Source organism: Gymnoscopelus braueri (genome assembly GCF_963280865.1).
Source record: "Gymnoscopelus braueri genome assembly, chromosome: 14".
NCBI lineage: Eukaryota > Metazoa > Chordata > Actinopteri > Myctophiformes > Myctophidae > Gymnoscopelus > Gymnoscopelus braueri.
In genome coordinates this window covers 17,060,453-17,083,408 of record NC_137619.1, presented here as the reverse complement: position 1 = coordinate 17,083,408, position 22,956 = coordinate 17,060,453, and the positions used below count along the sequence as shown (strand labels likewise).

Here is a 22,956-nt window from a genome sequence, read left to right as displayed (position 1 = left end):
AATATGATGTCAAAATGTACATTTTATTGTGTGTTACAAAATCGAAAAATCCAAAATAGGACCGTAATTTTTATGGCGGCCCCTTGGACTTTTGGTATTTTGCTGAGTGGCCCCTTAGCCATCTTAAGTTGAGTAGCCCTGCTGTAGGCTATATCAGTGGTGTCACAGGCTAGGCACATGAGGGCCGAGATCCACATTGAAGCGACGCCGATCCCACGTGGATCCTGACTTTTCTAACCCCGGTGTCCCTATTTTGTGCATGCCATTATTTATTAAAATGATATCTTTTCCCACCAGGTCCCGGGTCCTACTGTGGGGTATTATTATTTTTCAGTTCCATGGCTGCCAGTTCCAACCTGATATTGTGTGGGAGTTCTGACCGCTCCAGACCGCACTGAATAACCGCTAGCTTGCAGAAGGTCTTCAGACTAGGACGTAAGTCTAAGATGAACAGGTCATTGTGTGTGTATTGATTTTCTCCAAAAAGGATCATTCGATCTCCCACCATGCAACAGCACATCTTGGACACAAATGGGGCTTTCCCCTTGGGCCCAACCTTCTTCCAGGAGAAGGTCTCTGGGTTGAATTTCCACAGATCATTGGCCATAATGTCCCTAAGCTTGCCTCGCCCCTTAAGCCCACCAAATATGTACAGCTCTCCATTGTAGGCAAAGGCTGAATGACCCATGCGTCCTTTTGGTGTGCGTCCTGCTGCCGTGTTCAGCCAGCAGTTGGTCTCTGTGTCAAACACTCTGATGCTCTTGCACCACAAAGATTGCTTACTGCGGCCCCCAAATAGAAACATCTTTGTCCCGATGATGGTTGCAGAGTGACGTCCTAAATCAGGTGAAGGAGGTCCTCTGGTGTTAATTAAAGACCAGACCACTGTGCAGGTGTCCAACTTGTGCATGTCATTAGTGTATCTACCATCCTTGCATCCTCCATAGACATACATGACCTTCCCCAAGACACAGGCTGAGTGTTCGTACCTTCCCTCTGGAACATTCCCAGTGCCAGAAACCTTAAACCATCCGTGAGTGTCGACATCAAATGCATAAAGCATGTTGCAGTAGGGCCTCCCTCCCCAGATGTAGATGGTATGTTCTATCAGTACAGCTGTGTGGCCCCTGCGTCTGTTTGGAGCCTCAAGGGGACAAGGCAACTCCCTCCAGAATAAAGACACTGGGTTGAAGACATGTACACTAATCTGTGGATTAGTATACATGTCCTTTACATTAATGTACCCTCCAAAGGAATACACTTCGTTTCCCACAGCAACAGCAGCATCACTTTCTGAAGAGCCTTTGAGATGCACGGACCAGAGAAACATTTTGAATGGATGCAAATAGATCAAACAGGCTTAATCAGTCGTTGCTCTTTAAACTAACCAGAGTGCTATTGTTCGTGCGACCACTTATATTGGCACAGTCGCACAAACGTCATGGGAGGTCTGATCGATCCATGGCGCAGATGCGTATTGATCTCCTAATATGGTAATTTGATTGCCATGGCAAACCCAGCCCATACACAGCACATTAACAAAAGTAAAAAAAAGTGGCCACACCTTCCTGCTGTATCACATAGGATACATAAATGTTAGGGCTGGGTAATATTCCCACAATCAAATATATATAATATATATATATAAAAAGAGGTATTCGTTTTTCATTTCACTTAGCTTGAACAGTGAAGTGCAGATAATTGTACCACTTTACTGTAATGCAGTCTTTAGGACCAGGAGATGATATCATGACACGATGCAGTATAGGCTATAGTCTCAAATCACAATATTGATATTATAGTTATACTGTATATCTCCCAGCTCTATGTACACAGAATCAGGGTCATAGCGAAAATAGCCGATCTACAAGCTCACAATGTGTCACGAGGCAATGCATTGTGAACTGTGAAGATATGCCATTTTCGTTATTTTTGAATACATGATAATTAAAATAATGATAATAATTTGGGACATTTTGACGAATTAGGAAACTTTGCCCGAAATAGAGACGCCTGAATTTCTGCGGTTAAGATACACTTTTAATTAAATTGTCATTGTGATATTATTAAATATAAATATCAAAAGTATCAGACATCTCCCGAAAGGAAATGCTTGTATTTAATTCAGTCTTACCAGAAGTATTTAATTCAGTCTTACCAGAAGTATGTGTGTGTATTGCACACACAGACGTTTTATAATGCAATAATGTATATCTGCAAAGTAACTAGTAACTAAAGTTTTCAAATAATTGTAGTGGAGTAAACGTACAATATTTGCCTCTGAGATGTAGTGGAGTAGAAGTAAAAGTACTGGAAATTGGAAATACTCCAGTAAAGTAAAAGTACCTCAAAATTGTACTTAAGTACAGTACTTGAGTAAATGTACTTACTGATCACACAGTAAAATTATCAGTTTTAATTTCACTCTGAGTGTTGTGTGCAAAAATGTAACCAAACTGACCCATAAAGATCCATTTGGTAACATTTTGCACAATCTCAGAGTTAACTAGAAAAAGTGCTCCTCGGAGCACAGGTCTCCGCCAGGTCAGGACGTTTTTGGTGAGGCCACATACTTTGTTACTGATGTGGATATTAGATAGATAGATAGATTTTTATTATAGTGTCCTGCACCACAAGAGGCCCAGCCTGCACAGGCTTATAAGTCACTCACTAAATGTACATACACCAAGATACACAACACAAAATCTGTAGGAGTAATGTCAAAAAATATGTTTTGCAAAAAGCAGCCTCCTGGTGGCGCTATAAATGCAGATGTGAAAAATGCAGGGCAAAGGTTTTTCCTTGGCCTCTAGGGAGTGCACATACAAAGTTTTACCGGTGCAGTTATAGGCAAAAACACAAATTGTCGTGTTATAGCGCCACCATCAGGCTGATCGCCACAGTGGGAATGTGCATGCAGAATTTCACAGAAATTGCATGCCGTGTTCATGATTTGAGGCATTTTGTTCAAAACGGAGCACTCCTGCAAACTTTGGAAGCCATTTTTAGCCAAACATGAAAAATGAAAAATCTGAAAGACCTGTTTCGTTTAATGACTATAGAGATACTGTGTACTGATTTGCGTGATGTTTGGACAAAATCTGTAGGAGTAATGTAAAAAAAATAAGTTTCGCAAAGATCGGCCTCATGGTGGCGCTATGACAGGATGATCTGAAAAATTCGGGGCAGAGGTTCTGCTTTCGCATCCAGGGAGTGTAAATCTGTAGGAGTAATATTACATTTTTTTTTGTTGCAAAAAACGGCCTCTGGTGGCACTATGACAGGCTCATGTCAAAGATTTTTGGCATCCAGGGAGTGTGTGTGCAAAGTTTCGCTGTGATCGGGCCAGCGGTGCCGGAGATTAGCTGTCCACAGACAGAATGACACACGGACGGACGGACAGGGTGCAAAACATACTCTCGCCATGCCTTTCAGCCTGGCTGGCGGAGACAAAAATCGATACATTAACAATGAGGGTTTTACTGTGCATGCTGTGTTGACTATGACCAATTTTAAAAAGAGGGAAAGTAAGTATTGTGTTAAAGAAAATAAGATTAAAAAAAAGTAAAAGATTAAAGGATAAAAATAGAATAATAGAGGAACTAGAGCTTCTCTCACACTGCTGATCTTAATCAGTCACTATAAAGGATTAAAGAAGAAATAAGTGTCATTTGTTCCTCGCCAGGAGTCTTCCTGGGTTTTGAAAAAGAGAAATAATGGAATACGTTTGAATATATTTCATGTGTCTCTGTCAATCAAAAAAGGTTGACATTTTTGAAAACATCTTTGCTGTGCATATATGTGGGAGTGGAGTGGGGGGGTGGTGGCACTTCTCCATCCCATCTGCAGTTGCTTTCATCCGGTATGGGATTGTGGGTCCATGGAGAGAGACTTGTGTGCATCAGCATGCAGAGGTGGGCTTGGCCCCATCTGGGCTCCATTATTATACAGGTTTATAACTGTGGAGGTGAAGCCTCAAGACAGATAACAGAAGCGAAGCCCCTTCTGGGCTCCCCGTCTGTGTCTTCTCCACCAGCTTAACCACTCATTTTGGCAATAAGCGAAAGAAGAAAAACAATTGCTGGCGCCATGCGTGCTACAGCATCCAGTCCACCAACTCCGCTGTGACAGAAAGATTAAGTGATGCAAGACCCCGCAGTTACCCCTCACCCATTCTCCATGTCCATCCGTCTCTGCAGAGGGAGACGGAGGGACGAGGTCTACCTGTTCATGTTAATGCTCGTCGCGCAGTTGGAGCCACGTGCACAGGTGGGTTAATAAAATCCTCGCAGACCTCGCTGAGCAGGGTCAGGGGTCCACTGAGGTCCAAGTACTTATGGGAGCAAAGATAGATGGATGCTTTATTTGTCCTTGCGGAAATTCATTTTGCACCAGGCAGCCGTCAGGATGCAAAACAACACATAAAAACGCAATACATAGACAGATCACACAATACGTTGACAATACTAAACAGCTCCTCAGCTGTAGTATATCCATTTTGTAGTATATCAGCCCCATCTCCATCACCACCACCACTATCACATCCATCCTTCATGTCCCCAAGTACCTACCATGCCCACGTCTAAACAGAAGTTTGACTATGGCCACCTCTCGAGGATACGTTTGCGGGACATCCTCTCTGGACCAATCTCATCCTGTTCCCTTTCAAACAGCCTATTATAACATCTTATCTCTCCCCGCGCTTAGAATAAACAGGCTCCTTGTGTGATGGAATGTAATGGAAATATCACGTTTCAATAGGTTTTATACTTAAACTTCCCTCCTATCAGTTGGTGTAGAATATTTATGACAGTCAAAGCCATTGCATTTCCAGGCCGTCGAGAAGAGCCATGGGCTAATGTGTCAGGGAAGTAACCTGCTTTGGAAATGCTGTATCCCTGCATGCGGGGCTTCTTAAACAGATTTATATCTCGTAAAAAACAATCTATTGGAAGTGCCGTGCGAATAAATGCCACCGTCTGTTGCCACGCTCGCATCAGAACGGGAATACATCACAAGATAAGCAGATGAAGCGACCTCCAGTTACCTGGGGAGACGGGCCGATAAATGTCAACATCGCGTCATTAGCCCTGCCACTTAATGACCTGAGCAACCAGAGGAGGAATACTGATGCGCTGCGCTCTCGCATGATGGAACGCCGAGCACAGTAAAATACAGAGTGTTCACTTAACTCTGAAAGTGTACAAATGGAACTAAATGGAAGCGTTAAGTCCATTTGGTTCCATTTGCAGACTCTCAAGAGTTAAACGAACACCCTGGATTTTACAATGTGCGAGTGGCAGAGGAGGGAATGAGAAGAAGGCTTTCTTTCCCCCCCCCCCCCCGTATTTCACATAGCAATGACACAGATACTGAATGTCCTTGTAACCACTGACACTGTCAGTGATGGGGAGGGCGACGCACAGAAAAAGGGAGCTGGAGGAAACCACTGGACTGTTTTCCTCCTGGTTCTGCTGGGGGACCAAGAAAATAGGCAGACCAGTTAAAGCAGACAGAATAAATAATGTTTTGCTTCAGATCCATAATAATTATGCTATGGAACCTTCCACAGTGCCATCCAGGGGGAACAAATCAGAGTGAGTTTCTGTTAGCCGGCTTCTCAGAACCCCTGACATCCAGTTGATGGGTCTATTTGGCACTCATGGTGCGATATGGGTGGGGGGGGGGGGGTTTACTTCTGCTGCTGTCAGCCAGGCTGAAATGCAGAACTGCAAGTGGAGGCTGAAGGGACTTAAATGCATTCTCAGCTTCTCAGACGGCCTTCAGTCTGTGTTGATTCAATTCATGTGCAGTGAGAGGGCGAGTCACCCAGTCACAAACAAATAGCTCTCTCGTGTTCTCTCTCTCTCTCTCTCTCTCTCACGTTGCACAGCACACAGACACACCGTATATTCCCACATCACATTAGACACGCCGGAACATGCATTAGTATTGCCTGGACTGAGTGCTTATACAGTACATTTGTGTACATTTGCTGGTTCCCTAATTTACCATTGTCCTGTGATTTACTGTTTTTTTTTTCCTGCCTCATTCATGTTAACAGGAATCATTATGAACATTTTTGGTTCTATAGTCAAGTCAAAAACATCAGAACTGATTTCCTTTGTTAAAGCCTGATGAATGAGGGACTTCCCATTTGGTGTGTAGTGCCATCTAGTGCATACCATGTGACCATCAGGGTATTTCAGAATTACTGATTGACTATCTCCCCGATGTTGCACGCACGCACACGCACACACACACACGCGCACACACACGCACACACACACGCGCACACACACACCTGAATGCGGTGCCTGGTCTCCACTGCAACAGGTCTCCCCTCCCTCATGCTGTCAGTGAACCAGCTGATGTCCAACACCTGCATCTTGGACAGACCTCTCAGCCCCTCATGTCCCTTCAGCGACGCCCACAGTCCCGACGGCTGGTTGTCCTCTGACACCACGTGAGTGACTTCATCACTGTACAGAACAGAGAGGAGGGGGGAAAAAAAGAGGACAGCTGGTAAGTGAAGTGATCAACACCATCTGAACTGTCACCACAGAGCCCCTCAGTGCCTCTGTCCCTCAGTGTCACCGGTCCAGTCTGTTCTGTGAAGTTTGAAGGACAGAATTTCCTCCATCAAAGAACAACAACTGCATATATTATTTTGTCGCATTTTTGTTTCGTTTGAATGCTAAAACATACAAGAGTGTTGAGTGTAAAAATGGATCAATTAACACTGAGGATTTTTACGTGTACATAGACATACTGTATACCCCATTGATTGATTATGCTCTTGAACACGCTTTGAAAAGAACCTGTGCTCAACATAAACTGAATACAAATGATCAATAGAGTTCAAATTACTTTGAATCCCCTATTTAACTAGATCTGCTTCGCTCACTGCTGGATTTAAAGAAAAGAACTGGGCCGTTTTTCTTTCTCCTGGCAATATCAGGGCAGTTGAGGTCCGAACATGTACAGTAGCACGCTCAATGCATGCGGATTGAGGATCAACACCAGCTAGACAACAGTCACCCACAGAGCACAGACAGCTCAGTGCCTCCCTCGTGTGTTGGTGAATCCTGCAAGCCCCTTAAATGCGGATCCATCCATTCAATCTGCGTCTCCCACAGCTCCGCAGAGACGCAATAGACTTTCATAACAGCCTCATTCCTTCTGCTTCCTGCCACTGTGCCTAAGTACCATACCCAATCAAAGCGCCCAACTGTGGATAATTACACTCAATATGCTCCTCCTCTTCCTCTCTCCACTTGGGGTGAATCGGTGGAACTGCTCCTTAAGGGGGAGTCCCGGCAGGTCTAATTGGGCAAATCAGTGGCGAAGCTAATACTTGATTTGCTCTGTACCCTGGCCTGGTCACTGATGGCTGTTTAAAATGGCTACAAGGCGGGTGCCTGGTGACTCAGCCAGTTAGTTGACAGACCATATGCTCCTTGTGAGCCGTGAGGACCCAAGTTCGAGTCTGACTCTCAGTCTTGTCTGCATGTCTCTCTTCTCTCTGCCCTTAGTTTCCTGTCTCTCTACACACGATCCTATCTAAGAAATAAAGCATAAAAGGGCACCACGGTGACTCACCTGGTAACAGTGCATACCACATAAATAAGGGGTGTCCAGGGGTGTCCAAACTTTTTTCAAAGGGGGCCATAGCTGAAGATTTTAAAATACCTTAAGGCCGACTGCATCTCCCGTCATACTGTACAGTGCCATTGGACCATAACAAAGTCCCATAGAAATGCATCGCATTACAATAACTTTATTTAACTACAGTGCAATATCAATAATATTTTGCAGGCGGTATAGCCAAATGTAAGCCACTCATCTGTGCTGTGAACAAAACAAAAACAGTTCAGCCTTTTTTTCACATGCATGCACTGCATTGCTATCATAAGTCCAAGAAATTGTCTTTGTTCAAATGGCAATGTTGCCAAATGTAACCAGGTGTGAAAATGCCTCTACAAAAATGGATATAAGAAAATACAAATAGCCTTTCTTTCACATCTTGAAAAGGAAATCTTTAGGCTCCTAAAAAAAAAAGGTGTAAAAAGAAATTCATTCAGTTGCATAGGAAGCTATCGCCCCAACAAGACTAATACCAATATTGAGCTCTGATGGACTTTGGTTTCAATATGGAGAGTGACTGCATAAATAATATTTCTAAAATGACCAAAACTTGTAAACAAATACGGTTCCTCCTTTAGTTCTGAATTTGCCAGTTAATTATTTGAATAGGTTATTCCCTCCGCTGGTATGAAATGTTATCCTATCCTATATTAAAATTGTCTTACGGGTGGACGGGCCGGGCAGGCGGGCGGACCTCTGACGTCACGCTCATGTCACCATGACTCAGCCATAACCATATAAGGAGTTCCCAATATAGCTATAGCTAGGCCCAAATCTGTGTGTTGTCTAACCTCAACGTGTCATCATGGCATCAGACGCAAACAAATCAGTTAGCTCCATATGGGCACAAAAGGGGGCATGCCCATATATGGGCATATACTGATAAGTATCTCCATGCATATATGGGTAAAAAAGGGACAAAGACTGACAGATACAGAGAGCTCCATATATGCATAAAGGGACAAGAAATGACAGATACAGAGATTTCCATATATGGGCATATCAGTCGGATTGGGGGTGCATCGTAGGTGTTCGGGCCTCATAGCAGGCCGTGTAGTGTGAGGGCCGCGTAGTGGCCCGAACCTCTGGTACATATCAAATTGACTTAAAGGAGAATTTTGGACTAAAGTTTTCTTACCTTTTCTATGACGTTATGATATCTTAGGATGAATGGTACAGTAGAAAAAAGCTGTGGCGGCTCAGGGGTGGAGTTATGAAAATGTTCTACTGTACCATTCATCCTAAGGTATCATAACGTCATAGAAAAGGTAAGAAAACTTTAGTCCAAAATTCTCCTTTAACGCTTGTGTGGCCCATCTGTGTCAAATACATGCATCCAATACATAATCTTTTTAAGGCCAAATATTTCTACAAATGCTACAGATTTCCAAATCATGTACGGTCTCCATACTATTTCTGTTTATACTTTACCATTTTCCAAAGCATTCTTTTTTCTTTTTTTTAATGTTGCCAATTTAACGTTGAGGTGCCCACAAGGTTTAAGTGCCCACTGTATCCATTTACATTTACAATATTTATAGCACAGTGTTTAAAAAGAAATGTAGAATTCACTCTATAGACCAATTATTTGTTTACCAACATTGACACTGGATGCACAGCACAGGTGATTGTTTCATGCAATCAATTCTCAACCTGTTGTTAGTTGTTACCCCCTCTTGTGTGTTGGCTAGTGCTGCGCGCCCGAGCGAGACCAGACAGAATGGGTTTCATTTGCAACCAGTATGACGCTTGCAACCAGTGTGACGTCGTCTGTTAAGGGGTCTATTTGAGTGTGAACAGCTAGTGTTCCTTTGTTGACATAATTTCTCTTACCTTTTAAAAGTGCGCCACAAACCGACAAATGGTATGTTCTGCTGCAACTCTACGTAGCCTGCTGGGCTGTTAGTGTTTACGCTAATTTCGATGCTATGCTAGATAAGCTGAAGAAAGTAGGGAACCTCTAGAGATCCTGTCACGTGTGTGAGAGGTGAGGAGAGGAGGACAGAGTGGTGCTCAAACTTTTTAGCCCTGGACCCAAAAGAGAAATTTCTCCCTGGGACCCAAACTAGTGAACTCCACAACGCTTTGTGGAGCAACACGTTGTGAGCTTGTAGATCAGCAATTTTCAATTTTTTTTGTTTGTTTTTTAATTACTTAGATTTTGGGGGGGGGGGGGGGGTTTCTCTTTAATGTAAGAAAAACTCTATTTTGTATTTTAATTTTTGAAAATATTTTGAAATACAAATATTTTAAGAAGAAAAACAAACAATACTCGTGACCCACACAACAAATCGTTCCGCGACCCACACAAATCGTTCCGCGACCAACAATTGGGTCCCGACCCACTGTTTGGGAAACAGTGGTTTGCAAGGCTTGATATGGAAGAAGAAGAGGCAATTAACAACAGCAAGCTTGTTAACCATGGTAACAAGGTAATGTTGGCTTAGAATATTACAATAAGGAAGGTAGCCTATTGTAACATTAGCTATGTATGCAGTGTTCATACTTAGCATATTTGTTTACGTTTCTTTTTAAATCATATTGATGATATAATAAGTATTGTAAATTAATGCATGTATTGATTAAAAATGACCACACATCTGATCACAGTTATTCTTTGAGACACACTTCCGGCCGGGTATTTGACCAATAAGTCCCTTTGTTTGCACCTTCAAAGGTGCAAACAAGGGAATCACGTGACATTGATTCCCTTCCCCTATTCGCTCATACTAGGACATGATGTATGTGTAGGCAGAAGAATGTAATGCATTCAAACCGCCACCAGAAGACTTCTGTAAAGTTGTGAACTGATTCATATCTGTCAATGAGTGATGTGTCACTGTCAATCAAGTATTTTGGACTTCCATAGAGTACAGAAGTTCTGACGTCACTCGTTCATCCCCTGGTTCGTAAAGTAATTTCTCTATGGAGAATTGGGTCATCTTAGAATCGTCTCATATAAGAATTGTGGTCCAAAAATAAACAAACTGTCTCGGCGATATTGTCAGGGAGGAGGTTCTGTATCGTTTATGATAGTCAGTCACTTATATTTGATACAGTCTGTTTCTGGCGAAAATGTAACTAATTCGGCGGAAGTAACATTATCGTTTTCGCACCGTCAGTTGATGCTTCATATCCATAAGAGTCAAACCGCCGGGATCATTTGTTTATTTTTGGAACACAGTTCTTATTTGACGCGATATTAAAGACGTCTATGGGGATTCAGAACGGGGGTGGAAAACCGCGAACCAGGTAGGATGTGTAAATTACGTCAGACTTCGGTGCTCTATATGGTCGCCAGTCTCACCCAGACTCTGGTCTCACCACTCTGGGTATAGGACTAATGAGAGAGTGGAAACTGCAGATAGGCCGGCAGGTGAGTGTGAGCACTGAGCAGTGGCCAAATGGAATGGAGGGAGAAATAGAGAGAGAAACAGAAAGGGAGGGAGACAGACTATGATGACACTCAGGTTCTTTGCATGACAGCGGTGATAGCACCTCAACACCATCCCAAAGAACCTCTAAAAGAACCACTGAAGAACCAAAAACATTTATGTGTAGCTCAAGAAGTCTATCACATACATGTAGCATTGCCGTCCAGAATAGGGGGTGCCAGGCAAAACTGTGTATTTTTTTACCTTGAGTAACTGAATAGAACTGGCGCCACTTCTACATTGAACTCAATGGACACGGCCACCCTGTTCTTTTCTGTTGCCCTATTACTTTGAAGGGTGTCCTCAAGCTCGATAGATCTGCTGATAGGGAACATGTTTTCAATGTTAATTTCTGCTCAGGCTGTCAAAACCAGTTTTTTTTAAGTAGTTTCACAACCATGGACATGAGTGGACAATAATATTACTAGACACATATAAAAAGCTAGCCCTGAATGACCATAACAGGTCTGTAACTCTGAGAGGAACCAAATGGACCCTTACGGGTCCATTGGGTTCCATTTGTACACTCTCAGAGTTAAGGGGGTCCTTGCAAATAAAACATTTGAGAACCACTAGTACTAGTTTGACTCCTAATGTGCCATAGTGTCATACATATTCTGAAGTAAACCTGGAGACTTGACATTCAGTAATGGGATCTTATGATCAAAATAAGAACATTATAATGGTATAACGGTAATGTGTAAAAAAGAAAATCTAAAATTTGCCACAGACGCATTTGTCCATGTACAGACGTATTGATGAACCCCACAACACATTTAAAATTTCACCCCATTTTCACAAAGGACATCTGTAGGAACTTTGGTCATACCTTAAAACAATTATACAACAAGGCAAATACACAGTTTCACCTGGCACCCCCTATAGAGTACTGAAGTCCTGATTTTTTTGTTTTGGAATTCCCTTAGGCAAATATTAGATCTGCACGACTCGTCATATAAGAATTGTGTTCCAAAAATAAACAAACCACTGCGATTTTGTCAGGTATTTATTTGACTCCGTTTCGTTTATGATATTGAGTTACGTTTGATAAGTTTAAGGTCTGTTTCAAGACCTTTTTTCTTTTTTTACTCTTTCGATAAATTTGTACTATTTCACCGTCAGTTGATGCTTCATATCTATATATTATAGTGAATACAGAGTAAAATCGCCAGGGTGGTTTGTTTATTTTTCGAACGCAGTTCTTATATGACACAATCTAAGATTCCCCAATGGGGATTCCAAAACAAAAAATAACGCTGTGACCCAGGGCGGATAGCGCCCTCTAGCGGCAGTGATGTCAGACTTCGGTGCTCTATTCCGAGCCAATCAAACGAAGCAATGGGAAACTGAACCAGAACAGGAAACGGGTTAGCCACCTTCGGAGAACTGGGACTACAGTTATTCAGAGCCTATCGGGGACTTGTTATCCTCTGCAAATGTCTATGGTTCACTTGTAGCCTACCTACCTGGCAGCTCCAAATTTACTCCCACTTTACCGTGCAAACCAAATGTCGGCCATATCTGCCATCAAATTTTTCTTATTCCTTGTTCACCCCAGCAGCAGACAAAACTGGAGGTCATTTCCACCACTGAACAGAAATGAATTCTGACTTTTTTTCCTAGCAATTCGGACTTAAAATCTCAACATTCATAATTTTATTCTCACAATTGCAACAATATATCTCAGAATTCGGAGGGAGGTTTTCCTCATAATTTTAACTTTATGTTATATTTCAGCTTTTTCCACACAAATGTAATCACTGCGGAAAGCCTGGTTTCTATTCTGGATGAACTAGTCTGATCCTGTCTAGAGCCTGCCTACTAATCAGGTAATTTGTACACACATACTGTACATGCATGCACTGTTTCTATATCTGCTCTAGACACAGGCCGGATCAGCAACCTTTGACTAATCCCAGTCAAATGTGAGCAATTGCAATTGCAAGACAAAAAGCAAAAACAAAACTCCCAACTCCCATTTCAGGCATTCTTCTTTTTACTCATTGACAAAAATGTCCTTCCCTACCCTGTCACTGATTTAATCAGCAGCACTGGTTCCCACAGTGGCAAGTATTGATTCTGCTCCACTGAAGCCCCTTTCACTTGAATTTTAAAGCTGTTTCGCAACTGACAAACGCAACAGGACATTGATTTCAATGCAGAGTCTGGTATTGATCCAGTAAAGCATGATAGATCCGGTTTGAGCCATGTGTGTTGCGTTGCTCTTGCCGCATACGTGGAAATCTACTTTTGTGGTGTTTACTGTACTGAAAAACAACAGGAAGTACCCAAAACAAGTTCCCAACAACTTAATTTAATTTGTGTGCCTTTCAACAAAAAAAAAATGTGTATTGTTGAATGCACTGTAGTGTACTTGACATTATATGAGAGATAATGAGACATAGCCAGCCTAGAAAAATGACTAAACTAGTTTTGTTAGCTATTTAGATTTATTTTTTCAACTAAACCTTTTAAATCTTCCCAATGCTTCTTCTTCCCTTTCAAACTGGCCAACTCTGACAAAGTATGCTACCAATCCATATTATTATCATGTACCAAAGTGGCTCCATTCACACGTGGCTGACATTAACATCCACTTAAAATCCAGACAGTATTCAGTTGGATTATTTACACCTACATGTCACTCTCCCATATAAAATGGACACTAGCTGCATTCATAAGTTCTTCCCAAACTTTATTTATCTGATGTTGCAGAGCCAAAATAAATGCAAGAACAGATTGACAAGTAAACTAGGTAGCATGCAGTGCATTGCCAGATTGGAGTTCTGAGAAACAGTGGGACCCTGAGCCCAGCACAGCAAGCAAGCAAGGACAGTCTAAAGTCAATGGGCTTTGATACGGAGAACTGTCTCCAGCTCTCAACCTTTCCCTGCCCACCAGGAAAATCAATACACAGAGTAGACGCACTGTATACCGTATGCATTTTTAAACACAAAACATAACTAAGACATCTATTAATGTAATATCAGGGCCAAGACAAGTTAGGCCTCAATGCACGACTCACAATTTACACCATTTTTATTCATAACACAGCGAGCAGCTGCTGTGTATTTGCTTGTTGGAGATGTTTATTAGACAACTGCAATGAGCAATGCAGAACGTTGCTGTCGGGCAGAAACCTTGTATCTCCATATTTCAACTTTTTTATGGTTTTTCATAAATGAATGCCTTACTTCATCATACGAAAGTGTCGCACAGAAGTAATAAAAATAGCTGATCTATTTTCACTATTTTAAAATGTTTTAAAAAATGATAATAAAAAGGTAATGTTTTTTGGACATACAAAGTTTCTGCCCGACAGTGATAACATTGTAATTAGATAAGTTTGCACTATGTTCATCAAAATTATACAAGCTTTTTATTTAATTTACCCAAGAAGACCAGATTGCATGCCCCATTAACCAAGATGGTATTACAACTAAACAACAAAGAGAAATCATTAATTTAGACAGCCAACACCTAGTCATTCTAAGCAAGCAGGTGACACTGACACTGTGTGTGTGTGTGTGTGTGTGTGTGTGTGTGTGTGTGTGTGTGTGTGTGTGTGTGCGCGCGTGTGTGTGTACACTCAGTAATGCTTGTGTGTTTGTGTGCACAAACACACACACACACACACACACACACACACACACACACACACAGTGTAGAAGAAAGGCAGCGTTATCAAACTGCAGCTGATAGCAGATTTGTCGGCTTGCAGAATTAATGTCAGTTTGAGGAGCCATGGTCTACTTCCTGTCGTTGGTTTCAAACAATTGCATCAAGCCAAGTGTAACCGTAGGAGAGCGTTCAAGCTGTGTTTCTGGGAATGTTGCCATGATGCTCAAGCTGGCTAAGACGCACGTATATACACACACACACACACACACACACACACACACACACACACACACACACACACACACACACACACACACACACACACACACACACACACACACACTGACGGAAAAGGGAAAGTTTAAACTCTTACACACACACACACACACTTTATTTCTTGCTATCTTACACAAACAAACACGCACATATACGCGCATGCACGCGCCGCGCGCACACACACACACACACACACACACACACATGCACACACACACAGATATTCACATCCTCCCAGAAGAGGAGCACTACAGCTGAACCAGAACTCTGCTCAATACATCTGCAGCCCAGGCCTGACACAATGCATCCTTATTAACATGAGGAGATACACTGGAAGGGAGAGCTACAGCATCACTCACCTTAACTAAACCTGGCACTGTGACTTTGAAACGCCTGTCATATGGAAGACCACCTCTGTGTCAACTCCCTTAAGCTTAACTATTGTCAACCACAGGTCCCTATTTTGGGCATGTCGTTATAGGTGAAAATGTAAAACATTTGTCAAAAAAAGTCAAACATTCTCGAAAAAAAGCAGGGTGACACCTTGTGAGCTTGCTGCTATTTCTGGTATTCATCACATAACAAGAACAGATTTTCAAGCTAACGATGCATTACATCACATTCACTGATAAATGGAATATGTACAGTATTAGTTAACTTACTCTGCCCTTATTTCTCCCGTGAGAACTTAAATAGGACAAAAATGCATTGTTTCCATGTATCTGTACCGTACGGTAGATTAGTGCTTGCTATACAAACTCAAAACTATTTCCATTAATTCATAAAACTTTCCTAAGGGAATAACTTCCAAACTGCTTTAGTAGAACTTTTTCCCTACTAAAAAAAAAAAGCCAGAAAAGTTTCTTTCCAGTGTGTCTTTCTACTGGTTTTACTGCTGTTGCCAGAAAACATTAGCTGGGTTGGCAAATAACTTTCTTTCCATCCTGATAGTATTTATGGAGGTGCTGTGGGCTATGGCCAGAGTACACAATCCACTAAATCTTCCCAGAGATTAATCGCTTCCTTCCCGATGAAGTAATAATGAGATTATTGCAGATCCTTAATTAGATAATCGACCCTTAACTTCTCACAAACATGAAAAAGTTTGTAAGAAATTGGCAAGGTTGCGTATGCATCTCTTTTATCTGATCTGTACACTTAATTAGATTTTAAGGTTCTATCTTAAACCCATATTTCTGATAATCTAGATCAGGGGTGTCGAACTCATTTTGGGGTGAGGGCCAGATTGGTCAAATGGTGACTTGATGGGGGCCGGAACCAGTTGCGGACGCACATGCGCACTCACACGCACTCAGACACTGCTACTAACTATGCATATCACTTTTTTTTTTTAATGTATTAAGAAGAATAGCTACTTTAATTATTGACATTAAAAACAAACAATGCAATTTGTAATAATAATAATAATAATAATAATAATAATAATAATAATAATAATAATAATAATAAAAAACATTTTAAGTAGAATAATTCAATTTGAAGTTAAACAATACCTGGTAATGTGTGTGGGTGGTTAAATAATTAGATTTATAGAACAACAGTGGTGTAAAGTAACTAATTACTTTTACTCAAGTACTGTACCTAAGTAAAGATTTGAGGTATTTTTACTTTACTAGAGTATTTCCAGTACTTTTACTTCTACTCCACTACACCTGAGTCACTGCTATAACTACAGTATATCAAATTCTTGGCCGAAACCGAATACCGAATATAGGAAACACTTGGCCGAATGGCTGAAAATGATTATTTAAAAAAAATATATATACATTTTCTTAAATATTATTTTGTACCATTTCTGTCATGGCTATGCCTCTGTTGTAGAGCTACATGATTATGGCAACACTTATCATAACTATAATCCATAGATCAGTTATTTAAAGCATATTTTTAGAATTATTTATTTACTATTGTGTAGTAATATCGTTTTCTTTCCATTAGAGGTAGTATTAAATGCCGTTTTTTCAAATCACCTCGCGGGCCAGATTTGACGACGTCGCGGGCCACAAACGGCCGGCGAAACACCAGTTTGACATCACTGATCTAGATCCTGGAATCTGTGGCAATTAAACACAAGACAGGGGGGACATGGGAAGCAATACAAAGGAACACAAAATAAATGCCAGTCATGTACACACACACACACACACACACACACACACACACACACACACACACACACACACACACACACACACACACACACACACACACACACACACACACACACATACACATTCATCGTTTCATTAAAAATCTATGTCTGCTTTTCCTCAGAGCAGCAAAGAATCTTGTTCTGTTAATAATAGCAAAGCTGCATCTCAGACAACACATCTTAGGGTACTATAGTCCAAAATCCCAACCTGAGGATGTCATCCACGACAAAGCCCTTAGACCTGGCCAGCTGGGTCAGAAAGGTCCTCCTGCTACGGCCCATTTTCCGCTCCACCAGATACAATCTCACTTCTTGAAATTTGACCTGCCCATGACTCGGAATGCCAGCTTCTACTGGCCGCTGCCGTTTCCTTGTGCGAGGTAAAATAGGAGCGCGGAGCATCTCTTTCCAAGATGAAGTATCTCAAATAAATTTGTACTCCTCAAGGAATTTCCACTTTCCAGATTACGCACTTCTTGTCATCTTGTCATGCACTGCTTAGCTTCCATCTAAGAAAGCAGACACTTTGGTGATGCCAGTATTGTTGATGTGCGTTTTTTTCTTTTCTTTTATACCAGGATGGATTGGCAGTTGGAACAGAGTTGGTGAGAATTGGCAGACAGGAAATGCCCCTGGCAACAGGTGTTCATGATTTGGTGTTTACCAAACACACATCAACTGCCAAGTTGGCAGAGAATGATGGAAAAAAATTTAAATGAGAAGAAAGTCTCTTTTGGCATCAAGCGTTCACATCAAAGTCAAAGCAGTTTCGGCCCACAACCCAGTCTGACTTGAACAAACTGCCTAATGCATAGTAGATTTACAGCACTAGTTTTCATGTCATCGCAATTCTGCCCGGCTGACTTGAGCTACCACCTCGCTCCGGGGGGAATGCTGGGACCTGGGTCACCTCACAAAACCCCCACAGCTGTCTTGCCATGTCCAGTTCATCTCGCAACCTCACCGTCTCATTATGTCCAGACAAAGCCTGTGCCATCTGCTCACTGGCTTTAATTAGGTTGTTGCCTTAAATGAGAGCCATGGTGAGCCATTCCTCTGAGATTCCGCCCCCCCCCCCCCCCCCCAGCTCATATGCACACATATCGTACAGGTATCCAAGCCGTCAGTGATTAGGAGCATTTAACTGCTTATTGTCCAAGATCCATATTGGGTTATGATATGATGATATGATATGATTATTATGTGTGTGTGTGTGTGTGTGTGTGTGTGTGTGTGTGTGTGTGTGTGTGAGTGTGAGTGTGAGTGTGAGTGTGTGTGTGTGTGTGTGTGTGTGTGCGCGCGCGTCTGCTGCTGATCTCGCCGATCAGCATCACATTTCTTGTGCATTATGACATCAGCCGAAAATCCAAATATATTTCAAATTCGTCAATGACAAATGTATGTTTTTATTTACACCTATGTGAGCCTCTGCGAGAGCAATCATCCCTCCAGCCAGGCTATCGAATACACTTCCCGTGAGGCTATGGGAGGCCAATCGGGCATCTATCCATCTGGCTTATGGGATCTATACTACTAAGTAGTGAATTACAACGCTCCTGTCCCTCCGGCTTATGGGATGTATCTAGCCACTAGCTGCCCCATCCAGTTGCATATACTTGCACACAACTCCAAATCATTCTCATCACATGACATGCCCCAGACAGACAGAAAGATGGAGGCGTTAGGTCATGCCTCCTGGCAGAGATTTGCGCTCTGCTAAGCTCCCCATTCCTAGTTCCTTTTGCAACCTACAAGCCAATGTGGCTGTCTTTACTTGTATCACTTTCTCTATAGCTTCAATTATCTATGCAGCAAAAAAGGCTTTAGTCAATAGAGTGTAGTATACTTATCTGTAATAGCGCATCTCCTTCAGTGGACCAAGCAGGATGGATTTGTTTGATTTAGATTATATAAAGTTCACTATACAGCTTTACTTTGCATTAAAGGAGTAGTTCACCCAAAAAATTACTTATTTTCTATCAATTACACACCCCATGAAGCCTTGCATTCATGGGCATTCTTTTGGTTTTGTCGCATTCCTAAGCCAATAATTTGATTACCGTCTCCTATCGGCTAATGTATCCGGTAGGAGACACAAAGGAGACTCTTTGTGTATCCTACCGGAAATATTGGCTTAGGAATGCGACAAAACCAAAAACAAATCCATGAATCAGGGCTTCATGGGGTGTGTAATTGATTGAAAATAAGTCATTTCTTTGGGTGAACTACTCCTTTATTAACTAAATTCTGTGTCCCGATCTTTTCTTAAATGAGCTTGTGTAGCATTGACAGAATGCAGTATATTACACCTCCACCCTAAGTCATCTCATTAGTACGATGTTTGGAGGGTTAACAGGTGTCACAGGGCAGTCTCTGACTAATTGTTTCTCTGTTTTCCCACAATCACTCTGCTGTACAGTATACTGCATGAAGCTGTTTGGCCCTGGTCCAAACTGGCTTCCATTCAGCCAGCAGAAATCACACCAGCACAATAAGACCTCATTCCTCGTCCACTTTCAACCTGGCCTCCCTATTTTGGGCATGTCATGTCATGGGTGAACAATTTCCAAAATAGTGAAAATAGCCAATCTACGTTACCATGCGTCGGGAGCTTGTAGATCTGCTATTTCTGCTATTTCCTCTATTTCAGCTATTTTCGCTATTAAGAATACAATAGGGCTTAAGTGGTTTACGTGCCTGTTACATGTACAGTATGCTTTGTGTCTGTGTTTTTCTACCAGTGGGTGGGGGGGGGGTCGAGAGTGGTCTGTGAGATGCTCTGTCAGGGTAGCTGAGAAAGAGAAGCTTCAGTAGATAAGTACAGGGTAGCTGATTATCTATGATCAGAAACATAACTATTTTCTTGCTCATTTTTGGGGTTTTCAGTTTTTTGGTCCTTTGGGTTAAGAGAATACTTTGGGAAGATTAGACAGAAGCTGCGTGTAAAAGAAATATTCTCTAATACAGTAATACTTTCTCGGATGATAGTGTCTGTCCCCTTATAGTACAGTATGTTTGTATGTGAGTCACGTTGCACATCACGCTGGGCAAACTGAAGCTCTTAATGTCAAGATAAAGGCATGACTTCGTGGATATCACATTACAGGTGCTGGCAATAAATTATGCGAGCCGTGGGAGAGATAACACCGCTCCGGTAAATATTGTGGAATCGATAGTCTCACACAGCATCAAAGGCCTGCTCTTGTAAACTAACAGCCGCAAGGTGAATCGTTGACACTCATTATCAATGTACAAGAGGAGGCGCGTGCTACTTGCTATGTTCAACATTCTAGGACGCGTACTCTATAGTGAAACAGACAGATCTTGCTAGTGGTAATTAACCACCATTCAATCTGGGAACGCGTCTGTGTCATTTTAGATTTATTTGGCTGTTCAAAAATAGCAGATATACAAGCTCATAGCGCGGCACTCTGTGCCGCGCTATGAGCTTGTATGCTATATCTGCTATTTTGGGAAAAATGTTGTGCAAATGTGTGCAAATCCTTGAATATATTTAAGTGAACATTTGTCAAATATTTTTGTTCCAAGGACCTCCAAAAGCAAAGATTTGAGTTGAAAATGTTGTTTCAAAAAGTATATGTATATGTATTCAAAGATTTGCACTTAATGTTCAAGATTTTTCAAAAATAGCAGATCTACAAGCTCATAGTGCGGCACTTGGTGCCGCACTATGAGCTTGTAGATCTGCTATTTTTTAATAGCCAAAGTATAAAATAATGGTTATAGTTCAAATCGAAAATGACACCGATGCGTTCCCAGATTGAATGGGTTAAAAGTTATTTTTGCACTTGGATATTGTTAATTGCATTTCACATGCAAGAAAAATATCTAGTTATGTAGCAATTCATTTGATTTCCCAAACTGTGCTGGTTTTCCAATAGAATCAGACATAAGTAGGCTATTCATAAACCAGGATTTCCTGTATGTATTCAGCATAATATCTTATCATTAACATCATATTTATGACTTGTCTTACTCTGTGTCTTGCTGCATCATACTGCACATCATGACATCATGACCTTTGTTCATATCGGAATATTATACAGTACAGTATCAATATCAATGGGGCAAAATATGCTGTTTGAGTACAGCATACATACACGATAAGTGTCATTTAACTCTGAAAGTGTAAAATGGGCCCATTCATTATGAATAATCAGACAAACAGATCAGTTTTTACACTGTCACAGTTTTTTTTTTTAGAGTAGCCAATTATTTTTTACCCGTTTTTGTCCCCAATTTAGTCGTTGTGCCAATTGATTCCTCCCCACACACATTTCTGTGTTGTCACTGCTGTCGTATCCTACTGACTCGCCTGCCAGTGAGGAGCCCCCACCGGGAGGACGTAGAGCCTTCGACCTACTCCCCCCGCCCAACACTCCCTGCTGACAGGTGCCGCCCCAGCCCGTAGGTAGGAGTACACGCAAAACACGTGCCAATTGTGTTCGTGTAGACGCCAGACAAAGCCTGTCACAGTTAAATTAACACTGTGTTGTGTGGGACTTGGTATTGTCTGATCATTTGTAATCTAAATTTGCTGTGAAACTCCAAACACAAAGGCTGGCTGAAGTGAGGTCATGATTTGAGGAACCGGCGTGAAAGATTGCCTGTTTTATAGAGGTGAAAGGAAAGTACAGTGCATGTCCTCACTTCCTTCCTCATTCATTTCCAAATTGTTAATGACTAAGCTTGCTTACATTACATTGACTTTACTGCATTACAGCAATATAGGTGTCAATAAATAAATACAAAGAATATTACAGCTAAAGATACGAGATGCTGCATCTCAAGGGGCTTATCCTCTAGTGAATTTTCAAAATAAATAATCAATATGGCAGCTCACCATAATTAAAGTATAGCTGTTCAAAGCCCATTAGAGACAACTACACAGTATTGTACAGTAGCCCTCACTTAATGTTTTTAATTTGAGGAAGTCACTACTTCCCTTTTTTAATGCAATGTTCTACTCAAGAGGATGATTTATACCACAACCACTTGTACCACAAATGTAGGCTCAGATCGACTAAATTACTTTACACATTACACATACAGTTTGTACACAAATGCATCATCTCTGCTAATGACTCGAAGTCAAAGTTACACTGGTATGGTCTTTTAAGACCAATAATCATTCTGGTTCTGGCTCTCCGTCCCTAGAGCACAAACATTCCCAGTGTATTGTGATGTAGTCAGCATAACTGCATGGGCTGAGCAGTGCTTTCCCTGCGCTGGTTTTTGATACAATGTAAACATACACCAGATGCATATCTTCTAACATTGTGTGGTGCTTTGTGTTTATCTGATGGAATGCTGCCAGTTGGACTCGGTTTTTCAGTGTAATTCTTCCTCACTTCCATCACTTCTGTTGAACCGTCTGTTGAAGTAAACTCTTGTGTAATTCTTACTGTTGAAGTGGAGAGGTATATTTCGGCTGATGTCATAATGCACAAGAAATATGATGCTGATCGGCGAGATCAGCAGCAGATGCGCGAACTCGCGCGCACACACACACACACACACACGCATGGATCCTTGGACAATAAGGACAGGACAGACGTCACTCAGTCCATACTGTATTTCTCAAGCATACCACTCTATGTTGTGACAGAGATGAGCCTGCTGTCCAGATAGCCAAATACAGGTAGCCCACTTCATGAACTTCATTGCTATGATACACCTGTAGCCCAACTTTGAGCATAAAAAATGGTTCTCCAGGCATCCCGGTCCTGGGCCAGTTTCTCCAGCTGTCCCCATTTTTGACCAGACCACATCTGCATCCAGGTC

The 22,956-nt window shown here is 41.7% G+C and overlaps 1 protein-coding gene across 1 annotated transcript in view; it reads right to left on the bottom strand.

The window, feature by feature from the left end:
• dntt (deoxynucleotidyltransferase, terminal) overlaps positions 1 to 17,553 on the bottom strand; it is a gene marked incomplete at both ends in the record, with an annotated part of 111,480 nt that extends 93,927 nt beyond the window's left edge. Inside the window, 2 exons of the mRNA XM_080449956.1 lie at positions 6,305 to 6,482; positions 17,360 to 17,553. Of these exons, the coding sequence (XP_080306082.1) occupies positions 6,305 to 6,482; positions 17,360 to 17,553 (372 nt within the window). The remainder of the gene's footprint in view (positions 1 to 6,304; positions 6,483 to 17,359) is intronic.
• Positions 17,554 to 22,956: the final 5,403 nt, after the last annotated feature.